Genomic DNA, 17,874 nt, shown 5'->3' on the forward strand with positions numbered 1-17,874 from the left:
TCATTGGCTAGATGTGTGGCGATTGGTTGCTGGATAACAAACGTGTTTGGAAACAGTTGTGAAGCTGACAACTCTGAACATCTGATCCATGTTACATCACTCACTCACAGGAGTGTGTTATGCCTTGACAGCGGCTGACAGCAACTGAAAGCTTTTGGTCGGCAACAAGACACCAACTGAAATACTCACCTCATCTGAATCCACCTTAAGGGTCCTTTTAAGAGGTTCCATGATGAGGAAATTTTACACTTAGGTCATTCATTAGAAAGAACACAGGGAGATATGAATGACAACTTCTGAAGAGGTTCCTTATCCTCTTTCACCCACGTATTGTACAGGTGAAAAAAAAGGGTTCCTTGGAGAAAACCTGGTGTCTTTGAATTGACCCGAATGTCCATGGCATAAAAGGGTTCGGGAGACCATGTCCTAAGAATCATTGGCAGTGACACAAAAATATCCTAATTCACTTTTCAAAACCGCACTTATAAAGGATGTACCTGTATTAACCCAACTATGCATTTAGTTTGGGACAAAACACATTTAAATTACCTTTCCACACAATAGCTCACGATCAGCTTTCCAGCAAGCTCCAGGATATTTGACTACTGCCTGTTGTGAATTTTGCACAGCATACTTTAAGATGTAAACACTGGACATGAGCGTAGTAGCAGAAATATCAACACTTGTCAGCCACACACCTGAGACCCTCTTCCCTCGTATCCATCCACCGTCTCCCCGTATCGCTCCATCTATCCTCCTCCACTGGAAGTCATCCATCAGCCTTGTAAGCATCCCTCTATCCCCCTCTCCTCCTCCCTCCGCCCCTGTATCACAGCCCCGGGCCAGGTCTTAATGGTTTAAGTGGAGCTTTAATGATTTGTAAGGTGAGAGGCGATGGAAGGTTGCAGTGAGCGATAGAGGGCCAGCCGCAGGGGCCAAACAGAGCCTTCCCACAGCACCCTGTCACTTCATGAATCCTCAGCAGGACTGGGTCTGCTGGCTACACAGACTTATATCGGGGCAAGGGGATGAGGAACGCTCTGGTGGAGAGAGAGAGGAGGAAGAGACATGGCGGGCTCCACCTGGGTCACTTCTCCTCTGATGACACCTTCAGGTCACCTGCACCACTCTAAAATAATTTTTTAAAGAAAAAGAAAATGACTGGACATTTTCCACCAAGTAAACGGGAGAAAAGGAAAACAAGACTTTAGACCAGGGATAGTAAATGCTCATCTTTCCCTTACAAACATCAAGGTGCCCTTGAACAAGACACTTTACATACATTATCTACTGAGCATACCCCTGTGGTTGTATTGTTGCAGCTCCCAGGTGGGAATGTGTGGGAATGAAAGTCATGGTGGTGCTGGAGAAGGCCAGCCAAGCTCAGCCAACTTGGTGTGGGTAAATGAGGGTTTAAAAAAGGGGGGAAGTGACATGTACGCATCCTCCATCAACATTCCGTCACACGACTTTCTGCACCCTCAATTCCCCCACCCTTCACTCCGTCTCCTCAACAGCGTTCTCCGCTAAGTACCGTGCCGGGGGCCCATCATCACTCTGCTCCCAAGATAAACTAACATCGGGAAGAAGGGAGGAGAGGCCAAGCCACAGGTTGACTGACAATGTTTATGCGGCCCTCAGACAGAGTGTGAGGAGGGCTGGCGCGGCTGGCTGCCTAGTCCCCTCTCCAAGGGAAATGTACCATTTAAGATTAGAACGCTCCATATCCCCCTTCACCAGAGAAGGGGGTCTGATGGATATGAAGAAGTAATTGTTTCAGGGTGATGTATTTAGAGAGAGGGGGAGGATGGTGAGGGTGGAGTGTGTGAAGGATGAGCCAGGATGGCCACCTGTTCGCTTCACTAGCGTTTTGATAATCGGGGAGGGGGTGGGGGGTGGTCTTTCCCTGGGAAATGCATGGACAAAGCTAACATGAAGTTTGGTCCATAGCGATCAATCTGTCTGCACTGTTGCACTGGGGCATCTTTAACAAGCCTTGTCTTGTCCTGTAGATGTGGACAGCTTCTACAGCACTGTTCTGAGGAAGGTAAATCAACCACAGCAGCTATGAAGCTCCCACAGATTTCATCTGCATGCTAAAAGCAGCTCATTTAATTAATCAGAGGAACGATGTGGCACCCCTCCCCCCCATCTGTCTTCACCCTCCCTCATTTACTATTTTGTAAAAATTGCTTAAGCATCAATAACAAATGAGTGTCCAAAGTTGAGGGAAAAAAGATTTACCGATGCTCAGATTAGACAAGTTTGTTATATTTAAAGTTAAAAAAAATATAACAAACAAAAAATTATGCATACTAAAATATTGTCAGTAGTTTGCAAGTTGTATACAAAAATGACTCCTCTAGATGTTGCATCTACTAAAATGTAAGTTGTATACAAAAAACAATTGCAATGGAAGATGTATAAAAATTTATATACAAAAGTGCAAGTTTTATATAAAAAAAAAAATCCAATGTGTGTGTTGTAGGAGTGAGGAGCTGTGCAACTTTTTGATCAGTCTGAGTAATCAGAGCCGCTATCTGAGCGAGACGGTTCAGGGTGCTGTCAGCCGCTTCCCCCAGCGACCCTCAGAGGTACTGCCCATTTGTCTGTCTGCTGCTTCTGTCTGTCTGCTCACCTCTGTCTGATCATAATAACCCCCATGGTGTCTCTATCTATGTCTCCCTTTGTGCAAGCCTGAGATGTTGTTTGAGATGGTTTTTGGCTCACCAAAATTAGTAAGATCAGTCAAACAAAGTTTGAGGAGGTGTTGAATAACAAAGTGAACACTTTTCCATTACTACAGAGAAGTGGCACTGGAAAATTAAAAAAATGTTGACTCAAATTTCTTGGTTCCTACTTTACAGTTAAGCATAACATCTTGGAATTCATATTTTGTTTCTCATTTTGTGGTGGATGTTGAGGTACAACATCACAGATTAGACAATGTGCAGTTGGTGGAGAATAGCTGCAGCACCCTGCTCTTAAAATTTCACTTCAGTCAAGTTAAATTTCTGTCCACTCTTGTCTCTAAAGCAAGTCAAACGCCATCTCTAACCATCAAGCAATGAGCCTAGCAAAGCACTTATGCAAACTGCACACAATGTGTTCATCTTCAGCTGACTTGTCTGTCAGTATCTGTTTGTCAATGTGGCTTTGTTTGTATCTGATCTGCCAGTCTTTTTACAATGTGAGAGTTTTGTGTCCTGTCAATTTCCTTAAGAAAAACACAGATAAAAGTAGTCAACATTATTTAACATAATTATAAATTGCACCTTTCGTACGTGATATGCAGCTCAGTGCCTTTTCATTAGAAGGAAGTAGTCAAATTAAATCAATCACATGCAGAAAAAGAAAGTCAATTTATAAGTGCTTTAGAGAAAGAAATGAGTCAAGATCATATAAAAGTGAAATATATTACAGCAAAGATAAACGTGACAAAGAATAAAATAATGGTCAAGCAAAAGTGCACATGAGAAGATAAAATATAGTTTCAGTTAATGCTAGATTAAAAAGATATTTTATTTTAGGCATTATTTTGAAAATTCCCACTGAACTTGCCCCTGATATCTTTAGATCACATATTCCACAGTTTAGGGGCATAAGGCTGTGTCCCCAGTTGCCTTCTTGGTGCAGTTGGGAGAGACTGACAAACCCAGCGCCTGAGGACCTCAGGGTTTGAACAGGAACATAGGTTTGCAGAGAATCTGCATGTAGGCTGGTCCTAAACCATTTAAAGTTTTATATACAAGTTCACTAGCAAAGGAGGGTATTCATAGGAATGCTGGAAGTGGCGCGGTTGATGTATAGTCCTGCTCCTGAATCTCGCTAGATGAGCTTCAATAAAAGGACTGTGAAATTGATTCTAAAAGATGGAGGAGCCAGCGCAGTGTTGGTAAACCTCTCACCCTGCCCACATTTTGTAACTGTTTCTGGAGCGTTAGCTAAACGCTTGAAATTTGCTGAGCCTCCTAGTGATGTTTGACTCTTTAGGTTCCAGGACATAGGAACGCCCTACTGAGATTTCTTTAAGTGTTGTTGGCCTAACTCAGCGAAACATTGTCAAACAAAGGTGCACATTTGAAAACTCCAGTGATATACCCATAGCCACACGCTTGACAAGGTAAAAACTAGTTCAGGTACCTTAGTGAATACCGTGACCTATGAGATGGACGAGAATATTCATGAAGACGTAGCCTGATAGTATAGCTCTTATAGTAGCTGCTCTCAATTCTGTCAAGGGTTTGTTACTTCATATACCTTATAGTTATAAATGCCTTGTAGCAAATAACTTGTAGCATAGACAAACTTGGCAGCCACAGGCACAGTTGATCAGGATTTATGTAGTATGAGGTGGTAATCTCACCTTCTGTATCCTCCATGTAGCTGGTACTCTCTTTGGACCCCAAAAAGAAGGCCCAGGCCATCTGCAATGACCTGGTGATCCAAATTGGAGACCTTCATAAAGAGGTCACCTGTCTACATAACCTGTTGTGCCAGGTGAGCCTACCCACTCACCCAACCACAGACGCACACGTATATGCAACAACAAACACTTATTATAATTGGACAGTGTAGAAATACATTAACAGGTTACGCTTGCTTACTTTATTACTTGTTTTTAAGTCTTAATAAAGTGGCTGGCACGACCTAATTTATCTGAGCTAATAGATCATCATACACCAGTCAGAGTACTCAGGTCAACAAACCAGATGCTCTTACATGTTCTGAGATCCAGGCTTAAGAATGGGGGCAACAGAGCCTTTGCTGTGGCTGCCCCTGATCTCTGGAACAATCTACCAGTACAAATAACATCTGCTAAGACCCTAGAGACTTTCAAATCCTTGTTAAAGACCTACCTCTTCTCTCTGGCATTCAGTTCAAGTTGAGCTTGATACCATGATATTGTGCAAATATCCTTTTACTCTTATGTTTTGTTGTTTATATTTTATATTCTTTATTTTATTATGTTTTCTTTGCATATATTTTATATTCATATGTGTCACTTATTTTATATTGTATTTTAAGCGTGTGCAGCACTTTGGTTCAACTGTGGTTGTTTTAAATGTGCTATATAAATAAACTTGACTTGACTTGACATGCAAAAAAAGAAAAAGAAAAAGGCCTGCAGCTGCACACACTGTTTGTAACTGTTCACCCATATCACTACCACATATAATAATAATAATAATAATAATAATTTTATTTATATAGCACCTTTCTAAAACAATGTGACAAAGTGCTTCACAAAAAACAGATAAAACCAGACAAAGGCAGGAATAAGAGTAAGATCAAATAAGAGTAAAAATAAAAACAAATATCAAACATTTGTAAAAGCTTTCATAAAATGAAAAGTTTTAAGACGGGATTTAAAAGAAGCTAGAGACTTAGTTCGTCTTAGCTCAGCAGGAAGAGGGGTCCATAATGTGGGGGCTCTAACAGCAAAAGCCCGATCACCCTTTCTAACCAACCAAGACCTGGGAATAACCAGCAGGGCTCCATCTGCAGACCTTAATGGTCGAGGGGGGACATACAAAGTCAATAAATCACAAATGTATAAAGGAGCAATACCATTTAAAGCCTTAAAAGTGAGCAGTAAAATTTTAAAATCGATTTGAAATCTAACAGGGAGCTAGTGTAGGGAGGCAAGCACAGGAGTGCTAGGGTCATGCCTCCTTGTCCCTGTAATGAGCCGAGCAGCGGCGTTTTGTACCAACTGCAGACGGTGGAGTGAGTCCTTGCTGATACCAGAATAAAGTGCATTACAGTAGTCGCGTCGAGAAAAGATAAACGCGTGTACAACTTTTTGCAAATCGGCAATTGATAAAAATGAGCTAATTTTGGAGATTAGCTTGAGTTGGAAAAAAGGCAGTTGGTCCTGATGACATACCTGTGGAGGCATGGAGATGTTTAGGAGAGATGGCAGTGGAGTTTCTAACTAGATTGTTTAACACAATCCTGGAAAGTGAGAGGATGCCTGAGGAGTGGAGAAGAAGCATACTGGTACCGATTTTCAAGAACAAGGGCGATGTGCAGAACTGTAACAACTACAGAGGTATAAAGTTGATCAGCCACAGCATGAAGATTTGGGAAAGAGTAATAGAAGCTAGGTTAAGAGGAGAGGTGACGATCAGCGAGCAGCAGTATGGTTTCATGCCACGAAAGAGCACCACAGATGCGATGTTTGCTTTGAGAATGTTGATTGAGAAGTATAGAGAAGGCCAGAAAGAGTTGCACTGTGTCTTTGTAGATTTAGAGAAAGCTTATGACAGAGTACCGAGAGAGGAGGTGTGGTATTGTATGAGGAAGTCAGGAGTTGCAGAGAAGTATGTAGGAGTGGTGCAGGATACGTATGAGGGAAGTGTGACAATGGTGAGGTGTGCGGTTGGAATGACGGGTGGGTTCAAGGTGGAGGTGGGATTACATCAAGGATCGGCTCTGAGCCCTTTCTTGTTTGCAATGGTGATGGACAGGTTGACGGACAAGATCAGGCAGGAGTCTCCATGGACGATGATGTTTGCGGATGACATTGTGATCTGTAGTGAGAGTAGGGTGCAGGTTGAGGAGAGCCTGGAGAGGTGGAGGTATGCACTGGAGAGAAGAGGAATGAAAGTCAGTAGGAGCAAGACGGAATACCTATGCGTGAATGAGAGAGAGGACAGTGGAATGGTCAGGATGCAAGGAGTGGAGGTGACAAAGACATCTGAGTTTAAATACTTGGGGTCAACTGTCCAAAGTAACGGGGAGTGCAGTAGAGAGGTGAAAAAGAGAGTGCAGGCAGGTTGGAGTGGGTGGAGAAGAGTGTCAGGAGTGATTTGCGACAGAAGGGTACCAGCAAGAGTTAAAGGGAAAGTTTACAAGATGGTTGTGAGACCAGCTATGTTATATGGTTTGGAGACATTGGCACTGACGAAAAGACAGGAGGCGGAGCTGGAGGTGGCAGAGTTGAAGATGCTAAGATTTTCACTGGGAGTAACGAAGAAGGACAGGATTAGGAACGATTATATTAGAGGGACCGCTCAGGTTGGACGGTTTGGAGACAAAGCAAGAGAGGCAAGATTGAGATGGCTTGGACATGTGTGGAGGAGAGATGCTGAGTATATTGGGAGAAGGATGCTGAATATGGAGCTGCCAGGGAAGAGGAGAAGAGGAAGGCCAAAGAGGAGGTTTATGGATGTGGTGAGGGAAGACATGCAGGTGGCTGGTGTGACAGAGGAAGACGCAGAAGACAGGAAGAAATGGAAACGGATGATCCGCTGTGGCGACCCCTAACGGGAGCAGCCGAAAGTAGTAGTAGAGCTTGAGTTGGAAAAAGCATGACTGAGCAACATGTTTAATTTGATTGTCAAAACTGAGGTTAGCATCAAATATTACCCCAAGTTTCCTAGCAGCCTGTTTAAGACTACCTGACAGACCACCAGGACTAGTTGCAAACGGACTGATGGGAATTTTCGGGACTGAACATGTATGTATGCATGCAACATGGAGAGATTATACATATGCTCACACAGAAAATAAAGCATACTCTTGCCTATGTGTATACATACACACATGCAGTCAGACACACAAAACTAATCCCCTGTGGCACTGTACTAGTAAGAATATAACTGGCTTCCGAGTAGTGTGGTGGTCTATTCCGTTGCCTAGCAACATGGGGATCGCCAGATCAAATCCCCATGTTACCGGCGGCTTGGTCGGGCATCCCTACAGAAACAATTGCCCGAGTCTGCGGATGGGAGGCCGGATGTGGTTATGTGTCCTGCTCGCTGCACTAGCGCCTCCTCTGGTCGATCAGGGCACCTGCTTGGGGGGGAACTGGGGAGAATGACGTGATCCTCCCACGCGCTACGTCCCCCTGACAAAACTCCTCACTGTCAGGTGAAAAGAAGCGGCTGGCGACTCCACATGTATCATAGGAGGCATGTGGTAGTCTGCAGCCCTCCTCGGATCGGCAGAGGGGGTGGAGTAGTGACCGGCACAGCTCTGAAGAGTGTGGGGTAATTGGCTGGATACAGTTAGTGAGAAAAAGGGGTAAGAAATCCAAACAAAAAAAGAATATAACTGGCTTTTTTCAGTGAAGAACTTTTAACCTTTGTTAATTTTACAAGTCTAGTTCAAACTGGAAGGCCAAAGTCTGACCCTGATAAGAAAAATTACTAATTAACCAGCCATTATAGCTTGCTTTGCTTATTCATTTCTTTGATGTTATCAAGTGATAAGTGATTTGATGTTGTTAACCCCCCCCCACACTGCCATCAGACTGTAGCCAAAAGGCCTTTCTCTCAGTGTCTGCATTCGAACCGCTACTAATGTATTATTTTTTGAATGATTTCAGTGTTTCTGGTTGAACGCGTCTCCCTCTCATTGATTCGTCCAAATACTGTAAAGTTTCTGGTAGGGACTTTAAATGGTGAATCTGGGTAATAGAAGCTTTACATATAATGACCACATCCTTCATTAGATAGACTGACATACACACACACACACACACCATCTTTGGTGGTGGTCACTCGGCGTCGAGTATGACTGTCCTCCTCCTGGGTCCCTCTGGGTCCTCAGGTGGGTGTAGAGGCCGATCCTGGAGCCGTATAATGGGAGGATGCCTGTGTGTGACAGCTTTTTACGTGGAGTGGCGGATGCGCCTGCAGCCACGACACGGTCCCTGGCAGGGGGTGGTCAGAGTCCAATGGCGTGGAGAAACAAGACGATTGGGAACCACCCTCTGTTGCGGACTTCATCCACCTTTGCTGCTGTTGTGACCTGGAGACATCTTCCACCAGTTCCGCCGTTGAGATCTGGATCGAGCTTCATCTGGAACCTTTCCCCTTGAGACCTATCCTTTTTTTTGGGGGGGGGGGGGTTCCCCTTTTTTTCGCCCATTTGTACTTGGGCATTTAACCCACTCTTCCGAGCCATACCGGTCACTGCTCCACCCCCTCTGCCAATCCGGGGAGGGCTGCAGACTACCACATGCCTCCTCCGATACATGTGGAGTCACCAGCCGCTTCTTTTCCCCCGACTGTGGAGTTTGCCAGGGGGATGTAGCATTTTGGAGGATCACGCTATTCCCCTCAGTTCCCCCTCTCCCCTGAACAGGCGCCCCGACCAGGACACATACCCACATCCGGCTTCCCACCCACAGGCACGGCCAATTGTGTCTGTAGGGACACCCGACCAAGTCGGAGGCAACACAGGGATTCGAACCAGCAATTCCCATGTTGGTAGGCAACGGGATAGACCGCCACACCACCAGGATGCCCCCATGCCTTTTTTTTTTCTTTAAGGGAGTTGTTCCTTATCCGATGCAAGGGTCTAAAGACGGGATGTTGTGTTGCTGTAAAGCTCCTTGAGGCAGATTTGTAATTTATGACAAATAAAATTGACTTGACTTGACTTGACTATCCCTTGACCCCACCAGGAAGCTCCGGACGGCGTAGCTGCTGGGATCATTGGTACACACAAGCTTCTCCACCATGGCATGGTAGCGATCCAGGAGAAGACACACACACACACACACACACACACACACACACACACACACACACACACACACACACACAGAATAAGTTTACAATTGTACAGTCACAAATGGCAGATATTATACAGTTTTTGTTTCATTCAGTTTGTATTCAGACCCCTTGGCCTTATTGTTAGACACATTTATACCAATAAAGCTCATCAACGTTAACAAGGCTGGGGAGGATAGTTAGCTTTTACAGTTTTACTCTCTTTGTCTCTTCCTGTCTACGGAGATGCAAGTTGACCCCCATTCAGTGCTGTGGCTCTGTCTCTTCTACTGTCTGGTCATCTTTATCCATAGTCTTTCTTTTCACCCACACTGTGTGAGCCCTTGGTTTGTGTGAAGTGTGTATAGGAATGCATATTTGTGCGCACATTCACTTAACGCATTCACTTTGAATCAGACCCCCCACCATCCCGTGTGTGTCAGGCTTCCCCACAAGAAGGTGTGGGGGTATGTGTGTATTCTGATAGGTTCAATAGATGTGTGCGTTCCTGATTGCATATCTTTGGTTGGGTGTGTGTGTGTGTGTGTGTGTGTGTGTGTGTGTGTGTGTGTGTGTGTGTGTGTGTGTGTGTGTGTACACACACCAAGAGGAGAGAGTCAGTCCTGACAGAGCTGAATCCTCACAGTCCATAAGTCACCACCACTGTGACAGTGGGCTATCAGCAAACAGATGATGGTACAAAGGAGAGGGAGCTTGGGGGGAATTAGTGGGGTGAGAGGACTGAGGAGAAGGGTGGTGGAATAGAGGGGCTGAAGGGCTGGTAGGAGGCAGCAGTAGTGGGTGAGTCAAGGAGGGAGACTAGTGGTGGTGGTGTGTGTGTGTGTGTCAGGGGTGATGCTGGGGGTGGAGGGTCCTGTGCTGTGTCAGACAAGAAGCTGATGGTCTACGGACCCCATTTGGATCCACTGGCTCTCAGCCCAGAGGGAGTTGGCCCATGGACCCAAACAATCTCACCCCCACTATGGAAACTTGGCCTTTGAAACACACAAGATGTCACATACCACCGTAACTAAGAGCTCGTCTCAATATGCGCACCAATTCACACAAGAGCAAAATGGGTTGGAAGCAAATAAGATATTGTGCTGGATAGTGTCTGTTAGAGGAAAAGGCAGTAAGTAGCACAGCTATTGAAACAACAGAACAAAGGTGAGACACGTCTTTGCCGGCACGAGTTAGGTGAAGAAGAAGTTTCTCATTATTGCCATCTGGTGTTGAGTTTGCAAGGCTGTTAAAGTGAGAGGACTATTCCAAAGAGATTTATTTGATGCTGGCATTTCAGCTTAGACTGAAAACATTTAACGGTCTTATTACCTTACAATGAGCAGATAAGGGACTCGTGTTTCTTAGAGACACTTCAGTAGGACACTTTGGCTGTCGCAGGATCACATGCATTTTTCGTAATGGAACGGTTTCTCTTAAGCACCAGGTTACCCTGCTGCCTGCCTTTATATACTTTCTCATTAAAATAAATAGCTCCAGCATCCCCGCGACCCTGGGTAAGGGTAGGCAGTTTGGTTAATGGGTGGATGGATGGATAATATATAGTGTGTTAAGAATAATAAAAACATAAAAAATTAAAAATATAGAATTATTTTCAATTTTATATCAACATACCACACTCCTTGTTTGAAATCTGGAGATACCTGCATTCGGTGACCAGAAAAAAAGAAACCCTGCCCCTGAAGAAGTTTCCCGCCCCTTGCCATTTGGATATGTGTCACTGCATAAACGGATGCATGCAACAGCAGTTCGGTTTCCACGCTGCATGGGAACAGATGACTGAGAATAGGCTTCAAGTGTGATCGTAACGGACTGTGAAAAAGCCGTGGTCGTGGGTGCCAGGAGGGCAGATTGAGCATCGCCTAGATTGTAGAGTTGCTGGGCTTTTCAGTGGCAAAAATCTCAAAAGATGTACAATTACAAAATCCTACAGATGTACAATTGCAAAAGACATTATAGAATGGGATTTTGTAGTATTCCCATATTTTGTTTAATTTTTTCCCTAATTTTGGCTTTCTTGGTTTTGTTATTTTACTCTGATTTTTGTTTTTATTTATTTATTTATTTATTTGTACCTATTTTTGCCGTAAGAACTTTTGTGTAATCACCTACAATAATACATCCGTTATCCATTATCCGAACCGCTTATCCTGCTCTCAGGGTCGCGGGGATGCTGGAGCCTATCCCAGCAGTCACTGGGCGGCAGGCAGGGAGACACCCTGGACAGGCCGCCAGGCCATCATAGGGCCAACATATACACACACATACACGCATGCGCCCACACACATTCATACCTAGGGACAATTTAGTACAGCCGATTCACCTGACCTACATGTCTTTGGACTGTGGGAGGAAACCGGGGCCCCCGGAGGAAACCCACGCAGACACGGGGAGAACATGCAAACTCCACACAGAGGATGACCTGGGACGACCCACCAAGGTTGGACTACCCCGGGGTTCGAACCCAGGACCTTGTTGCTGTGAGGCGATCGAGCTAACCACTGTGCCACCGTGCCGCCCTCATTTTGAGTTTATTTCAATTGAAGTTCTTGCGTAAAAGATGTACAAGTAAAAGAGCAGTGAGCCCATTCTCATTCTGCGGGTTAGCATCGATATACAGCACGCAAAAGGTGTCTTCTGTGTCTGTGTAGAGACCTGCTAGAGTGCAAGATTTACCAACGTATTTAACCCATAACTTAACCACCACCTGTATGTCATTACTATCATATATAGCTTAGGTCAAACCATTCAAGGAGAAGAGTTTTCGGCCCCAGATCAAGAACCACTAGGCATGTACCACCGCCCACAGGAAGTTTAACATTGGAGTCTTTTGAATTACCTAGCATGTCACTCTGTCCCTACTTGGGACAAAGCATCTGTATGATGCTGTCGGATGAGAATGCATTGTGTTCTGCTCTGCATTTAGCCTTTAATGCCTGGTTTTTGTTTTGTTTTTTTTCCCCATGATTTTCTTCTGTGATGCTGGTTGCTTCAACAATTTTGTCTAGCCTATAATCAAACCCATGTGCATTATACCGACGTGCATGCTATGGTGCTTACACGCATGCACAAAGACACAGAGGCATGATGGGGTTTCTGTGAGGGAGACCAATGGATGGTGACCTCAGTTAATCTCCGAATTGTGCACACTTCCATGTTTCCACTCTGTGGTCATTTCCATGTTTTCCGCATCACGGAAATCATAGGGCCCTTTATGATGAATGGACCAGAATACATGAGACCACCAAAATGTGGCTACATGGGAGCCAGCCTTTGGTAGATGAATGTGGGAGATGTTGGATGGCTTGGGCCATAAGTAATTGCCAGTCCACAGTGTGACAATTAACATCAATACAGTAATACAACTATGGGGAACAAAAGACAATTGGGCCTGTATGGGGTATAACAGCAGACCACCACACAGAGTACCTCTCCTGTCTATGTTAAAAAGTTGAAGGTGGGGCGTCCAGGTGGCATGGCGGTCTATTCCGTTGCCTGCCAGCACGAGGATCGCCGGTTCGAATCTTCCTGTTGCCTCCGGCTTGGTCGGACGTCCCTACACACACAGTTGACCATGTCTGCGAGTGGGTATGTGTCCTGGTCGCTGCACTAGCGCTTCCTCTGGTCGGACGGGGGCACCTGTTTGGGGGGGAGGGGGAACTGGGGGGAATAAGGTGATTCTCCCACACGCTGCGACCCCTGGTGAAACTCCTCACTGTCAGGTGAAAAGAAGCGGCTGGCGACTCCACATGTATCGGAGGAGGCAAGTGGTAGTCTGCAGCCCTCCCCGACTCGGCAGAGGGGGTGGAGCAGCAACCAGGACGGCTCGGAAGAGTGGGGTAATTGGCTGGCCACAATTGGGGAGAAAAGGGGGGGGGTGTAGTTGAAGGTGTTTGAAGTGGGTTAAGAAACATGAGCACTGCACCACCCAGTGACTGGAAAAAGGTTATCTAGTCTAATGAATCCCGGTTCCAACTACACTACCATGATGGTAGATTGAGGTTGTGGCGTAAACATGAGGCGATGGACCCGTCATGCATGGTACATGCTGGTGGGGGAGTTATATAATGGTTTGGGGAGTATTCAGTTGGCATGCATTGGGTCCATTACAGTTTTTCGAAAACACTAAACATCGTTCTGTGAACCAAATGCTCAGTGAACTGAACCCATTGATCGAATCGGCTCTTTTGGCGAAACCTTAAATAATATTCACCTAGTTACACAATTTGCAGATCTCGTTCACTCTTTTGCAAAACTCTTATCATTCACTAAAACACATTTTGTACTGCGATGGACTTCTGTTGCAAAATGGCAAGCACGGGCAGCAGACGTTAAACACAACTACGACACAGCTGTCATCGTTAATACGCAACGAATCAAAATCGCTTACACTTTTTTTTTGTAACGATGTGATTAAACCAACTGAAGTGAATGTAAGCCAGTTCAGAGTGCACAGGTGAGTTGAGAGGCAGAGGAGGAAGAGTACATGTAAGAGGTGGTGGCAAATTTGTAATTCGTGATATTGGGCCATACAAATAAAATTGACTTTGAATTAGAAGTTAAGTTGGAGGAGGAGAGGCAGGAACACAACTGGCCAATGTGAAATTGTGGAAGTCCCTGGTCAGGGTGGTGGCAACATGACCCTTGGTGCAGCCATAGGTAATCATGGAGTTCTCCATCATCATGCCACCTTGGGGCCATATAACACCACACATCTTAGGTTTCGGGTGTCCGGGTGGTGTGGTGGTCTATTCCGTTGCCTACCAACACGGGGATCACCAGTTCAAATCCCCGTGTTACCGCCGGCTTGGTTGGGCGTCCCTACAGACACACTTGGCCGTGTCTGCGGGTGGGTAGCTGGATGTGAGTATGTGTCCTGGTCACTGCACCTAGCGCCTCCTCTGGTCGGTCGGGGTGCCTGTCCGGGGGGGAGGGGGAACTGGGGGGAATAGTGCGATACTCCCACACGCTACATCCCCGTGGCGAAACTCCCCACTGTCAGGTGAAAAGAAGCGGCTGGCGACTCCACATGTATCAGAGGAGGCATGTGGTAGTGTGCAGCCCTCCCCCGGATCGGCAGAGGGGGTGGAGCAGAGATCGGAACGGCTCGGAAGAGTGGAGTAATTGGCCGGATACAATTGGGGAGGGAAAAAAAGGGGGGGGGGATATAAAAAAAAACATCTTACATTTCTGGGTGGTCTTCGGGATGTTTAGTTTGAGTGTGAGCAGGCAGGGCATCTTGTCTGTAATGGTTTTGTACAAGGTCAGTTTTCACCATGCTATCTGGATATGGTAGTGGTTCAACATCAACCTGTGATTCATAGTAAATATTTGCCTTCCACCATACTCCCCTTTCTTCAGCCCAATAGAAGTTTTTCTCTGCGTGGCGATAGGAGTCTATGACTGAAACCCTTATACCAGGGAAAATCTCCTACAGGCAGATGGACTTGGCCTGTGGTGTGGAGTCTAGTCAAGGCTGGATCCGGCACACCAGAGGGGTTTCTCCCCGTTGCCTAGCAAGGGAGAACATTGCCTGTGATGTAGACGAAGTCCTCTGGCCTGACCCAGCACAAAGGCATGATGCTGAGGCAGACTGAATCCCTCGTCGACTTCGATTTGCAGCTACACAGCATTTTACAGTGTTGCTGTAATGTGCTTTACATTTAGTTTTTCTTTATCCTTTGGCCTTTTGCAGTACTGCATTTTTATTCAAGTGCTGAATACTGCAGACATTCAATACCGTATTACTTGCAGTATACAATATGTTCACTGTGCTAAGTTGTGAATATACATTTTTTTATGAAAATGCGTTTATTACACACAAACTTGTTCTGTATCTACACGCCCTGAACACTGTTTTCCGTTTTTTGATGTAGTGTGTAATGAATGCTCAGTAATGTTTATATATTGACCGTCTGTGTGTATGACGTGAAAGCATTGTTTGATTTTGAGCACAAAGGAAATGGTTTTGAGGTGATGTTTGATTTTGCCAGAAGAGTCAGAGGTTTTTATTGAATGTAGTTTGAAGTGTTTACAGTTTGGTTTTGTGTTTACAGTTTAGAGAAAAGGGTGGAAGGTTTCAAGAAATGTGTTAGCAATTGTGAAAAACTGCAATATCTGTGGATCTAGCCTTGATACCAGAGCGCACCATAACATTGTAGCAGATCGGGTTCATACAATCATGACCATCATGTACTCCCTGTCATAGTGCAAAAATTGTCCGCAAATGGTTCGAGGAACATTCAGGTGAAATGGCAATAGTGACCTAGCCACAGAGGTGTGAAAGCAGGTTTAGTGCATGAGTGGAGCAAATTCACAGTTTGGACTTGTACTTTCTGGACCTGGCTTTTACACCTCTGCCCGGTCACTACAATCCCCTGATATCAATCTCATTGAAAACCTTTTGGGATGAACTTGGAACACATCTTCGTAAGGGGTTATCCACCCATCAACCTTGGGCAGTTGTGCCCAGCTTTTACACCGGGATACTACAGGACCCTTGTTGAGTTACTGCCACAAGACAGCATTATCGGGATCAAAGTTGATGCAACAACAGTACAGTACAGGGGGTTTCTATTTTTCTGGTTGCAGAGTGCAGGTGTTTTAATCAGACTGAATGTTTTTAATATCTAAAGACTCCTTGAAATTCACTGAAAATTTGAAAGTAAACATGGCTTTTGTCCAAAATGGAGATGGTGGGAGTTTAAACACAAACTTGAATCATGGCCGAGATGCTCCCAGGTCTGTGTACAAAAGTTATTGTGCAACATGGTGCTGCTGAAATAGGTTTGGGCAAAAATGGATTGGGCAACACAGTGAAGCCTATTGACTTAGAATACATACACTACTACCATATCTTCACATTGAGCTTACAAGTTTGCCATGTCCTGGAAAACCTGGAAATGTGTAGACTAGTTTTCCAGTGATGGAAAACATCTTGCAAAATTAAAAATCTCATTATTGTCCTAGAAATAGTTGGTCATAGAATAGTATAGTTGGTCACTGATAATTAGATCATAGAATATTGTGGTGAGTGTGCATGGAGAATGAGAGGCAGGGATCGTTTTTGATGGCAACTCCCATGTCCCATACACCATACGACCCCAGGAGTGCTGTTTAATTTAAACACACTGTTAGAACCAAACAGAACTGACAGGAAAGGAGGAGGTAAGAAGCGAGGATTTAGTTTGAATAGCAGCTCCTTTGTCCCATACAACACATGACCCCAGGAGTGCTCCCTTATTTTGCCCCTCCCCAATGATTGCCAAACAATGGCTTCCCCTAACGACGTCTCTCTGGAAAACATCAATCTTAGTCATGGTCTTATAGTCAGTCAGTCAGTCAGTCAGTCAGTCAGTAAAATAGTTGTCTACCCAGTCCAAGTCAAACCCCCCTAAACAATACAACATTGATCAAAACATGAACACAGCATTAATAAAACAATGATCTGAACATTGACTGTAACAGTCCCATAATCCCTTGTGCTTCCCCGGCGCATAGCCATCATCAGTCCAGCGACCGCCCTCCCCGATCGCTACATAGCCCCCACTTGAGGGGTCAGTTGGCCTCAACAACTCCATCACCCAAAACATAGTCCCTCAAATATCCAGGGGGCTATCGTTGGTGAACAGGCCGCCCAGGGCTTACAGGAAATGCAACTGGAGGAGAAGCAAACTGATCGGCGCATGGTGTGCTACTGTCACCCTTGACCCCAACAACAGGCGGTGCAAGGGGGCGGTATAGAAAGAGTCTGTCCTGATGCAACACCACCATATACCCCTGGCCGGGCATGTGCACCCAGTACACCACCTCAGACAGCTGGCCCACGACCTCTCCGGGCCGCTGCCAGTGGCTGCGAAGCTTGGGGGAAATCCCCTTCTTGCGAGTGGGACAATACATCCATAGCTTGTCCCCTCACATGAAGGCCTGGGTGTCATAGGCCCTCTTTGGCCGTACCCCGGGGTTGGCCTGGACCCGGCAGTTGTAGTCGTGAACCACTTGCAGGTGATGCTTCAGTCTCCGGAGGTAGTCCATCTCTTTTACCCTGGCAATCTCAGGCTCAGGCAGGGTCCCAAACGCTGCCTTAGTTGCTGTGTGGTCAATGGGACCACCCGTTCCTCTTGCCGCTGGCAGTAGCGGTACTCCACTGACACACAGGGAAGCCGGGAGAGTGCGTAAGCGCTGCCATGATGTTGCCTCAACCAATGCTGGATTTCAAAATCATACCCTTGAAGAGTCTCCAGCCATCGGGCCACTTGGTCCTCAGGGTGTTTAAAGTTCAAGAGCCAGGTAAATGAGGCATGCTCGGTGCGGATGAGGAAGTGGCTGCCATGCGAATATGGCCTGA

The 17,874-nt window shown here is 45.6% G+C and overlaps 1 protein-coding gene across 1 annotated transcript in view; it reads left to right on the forward strand.

Annotated features, from left to right (window-relative positions):
• The window catches only part of asz1 (ankyrin repeat, SAM and basic leucine zipper domain containing 1), a 63,961-nt gene that overhangs the window by 41,685 nt on the left and 4,402 nt on the right, over positions 1–17,874 (forward strand). The window contains exons 12-13 of the mRNA XM_056281736.1: positions 2,489–2,594; positions 4,387–4,500. Of these exons, the coding sequence (XP_056137711.1) occupies positions 2,489–2,594; positions 4,387–4,500 (220 nt within the window). The remainder of the gene's footprint in view (positions 1–2,488; positions 2,595–4,386; positions 4,501–17,874) is intronic.

This window comes from Lampris incognitus, chromosome 6 (genome assembly GCF_029633865.1).
Source record: "Lampris incognitus isolate fLamInc1 chromosome 6, fLamInc1.hap2, whole genome shotgun sequence".
Taxonomy (NCBI): domain Eukaryota; kingdom Metazoa; phylum Chordata; class Actinopteri; order Lampriformes; family Lampridae; genus Lampris; species Lampris incognitus.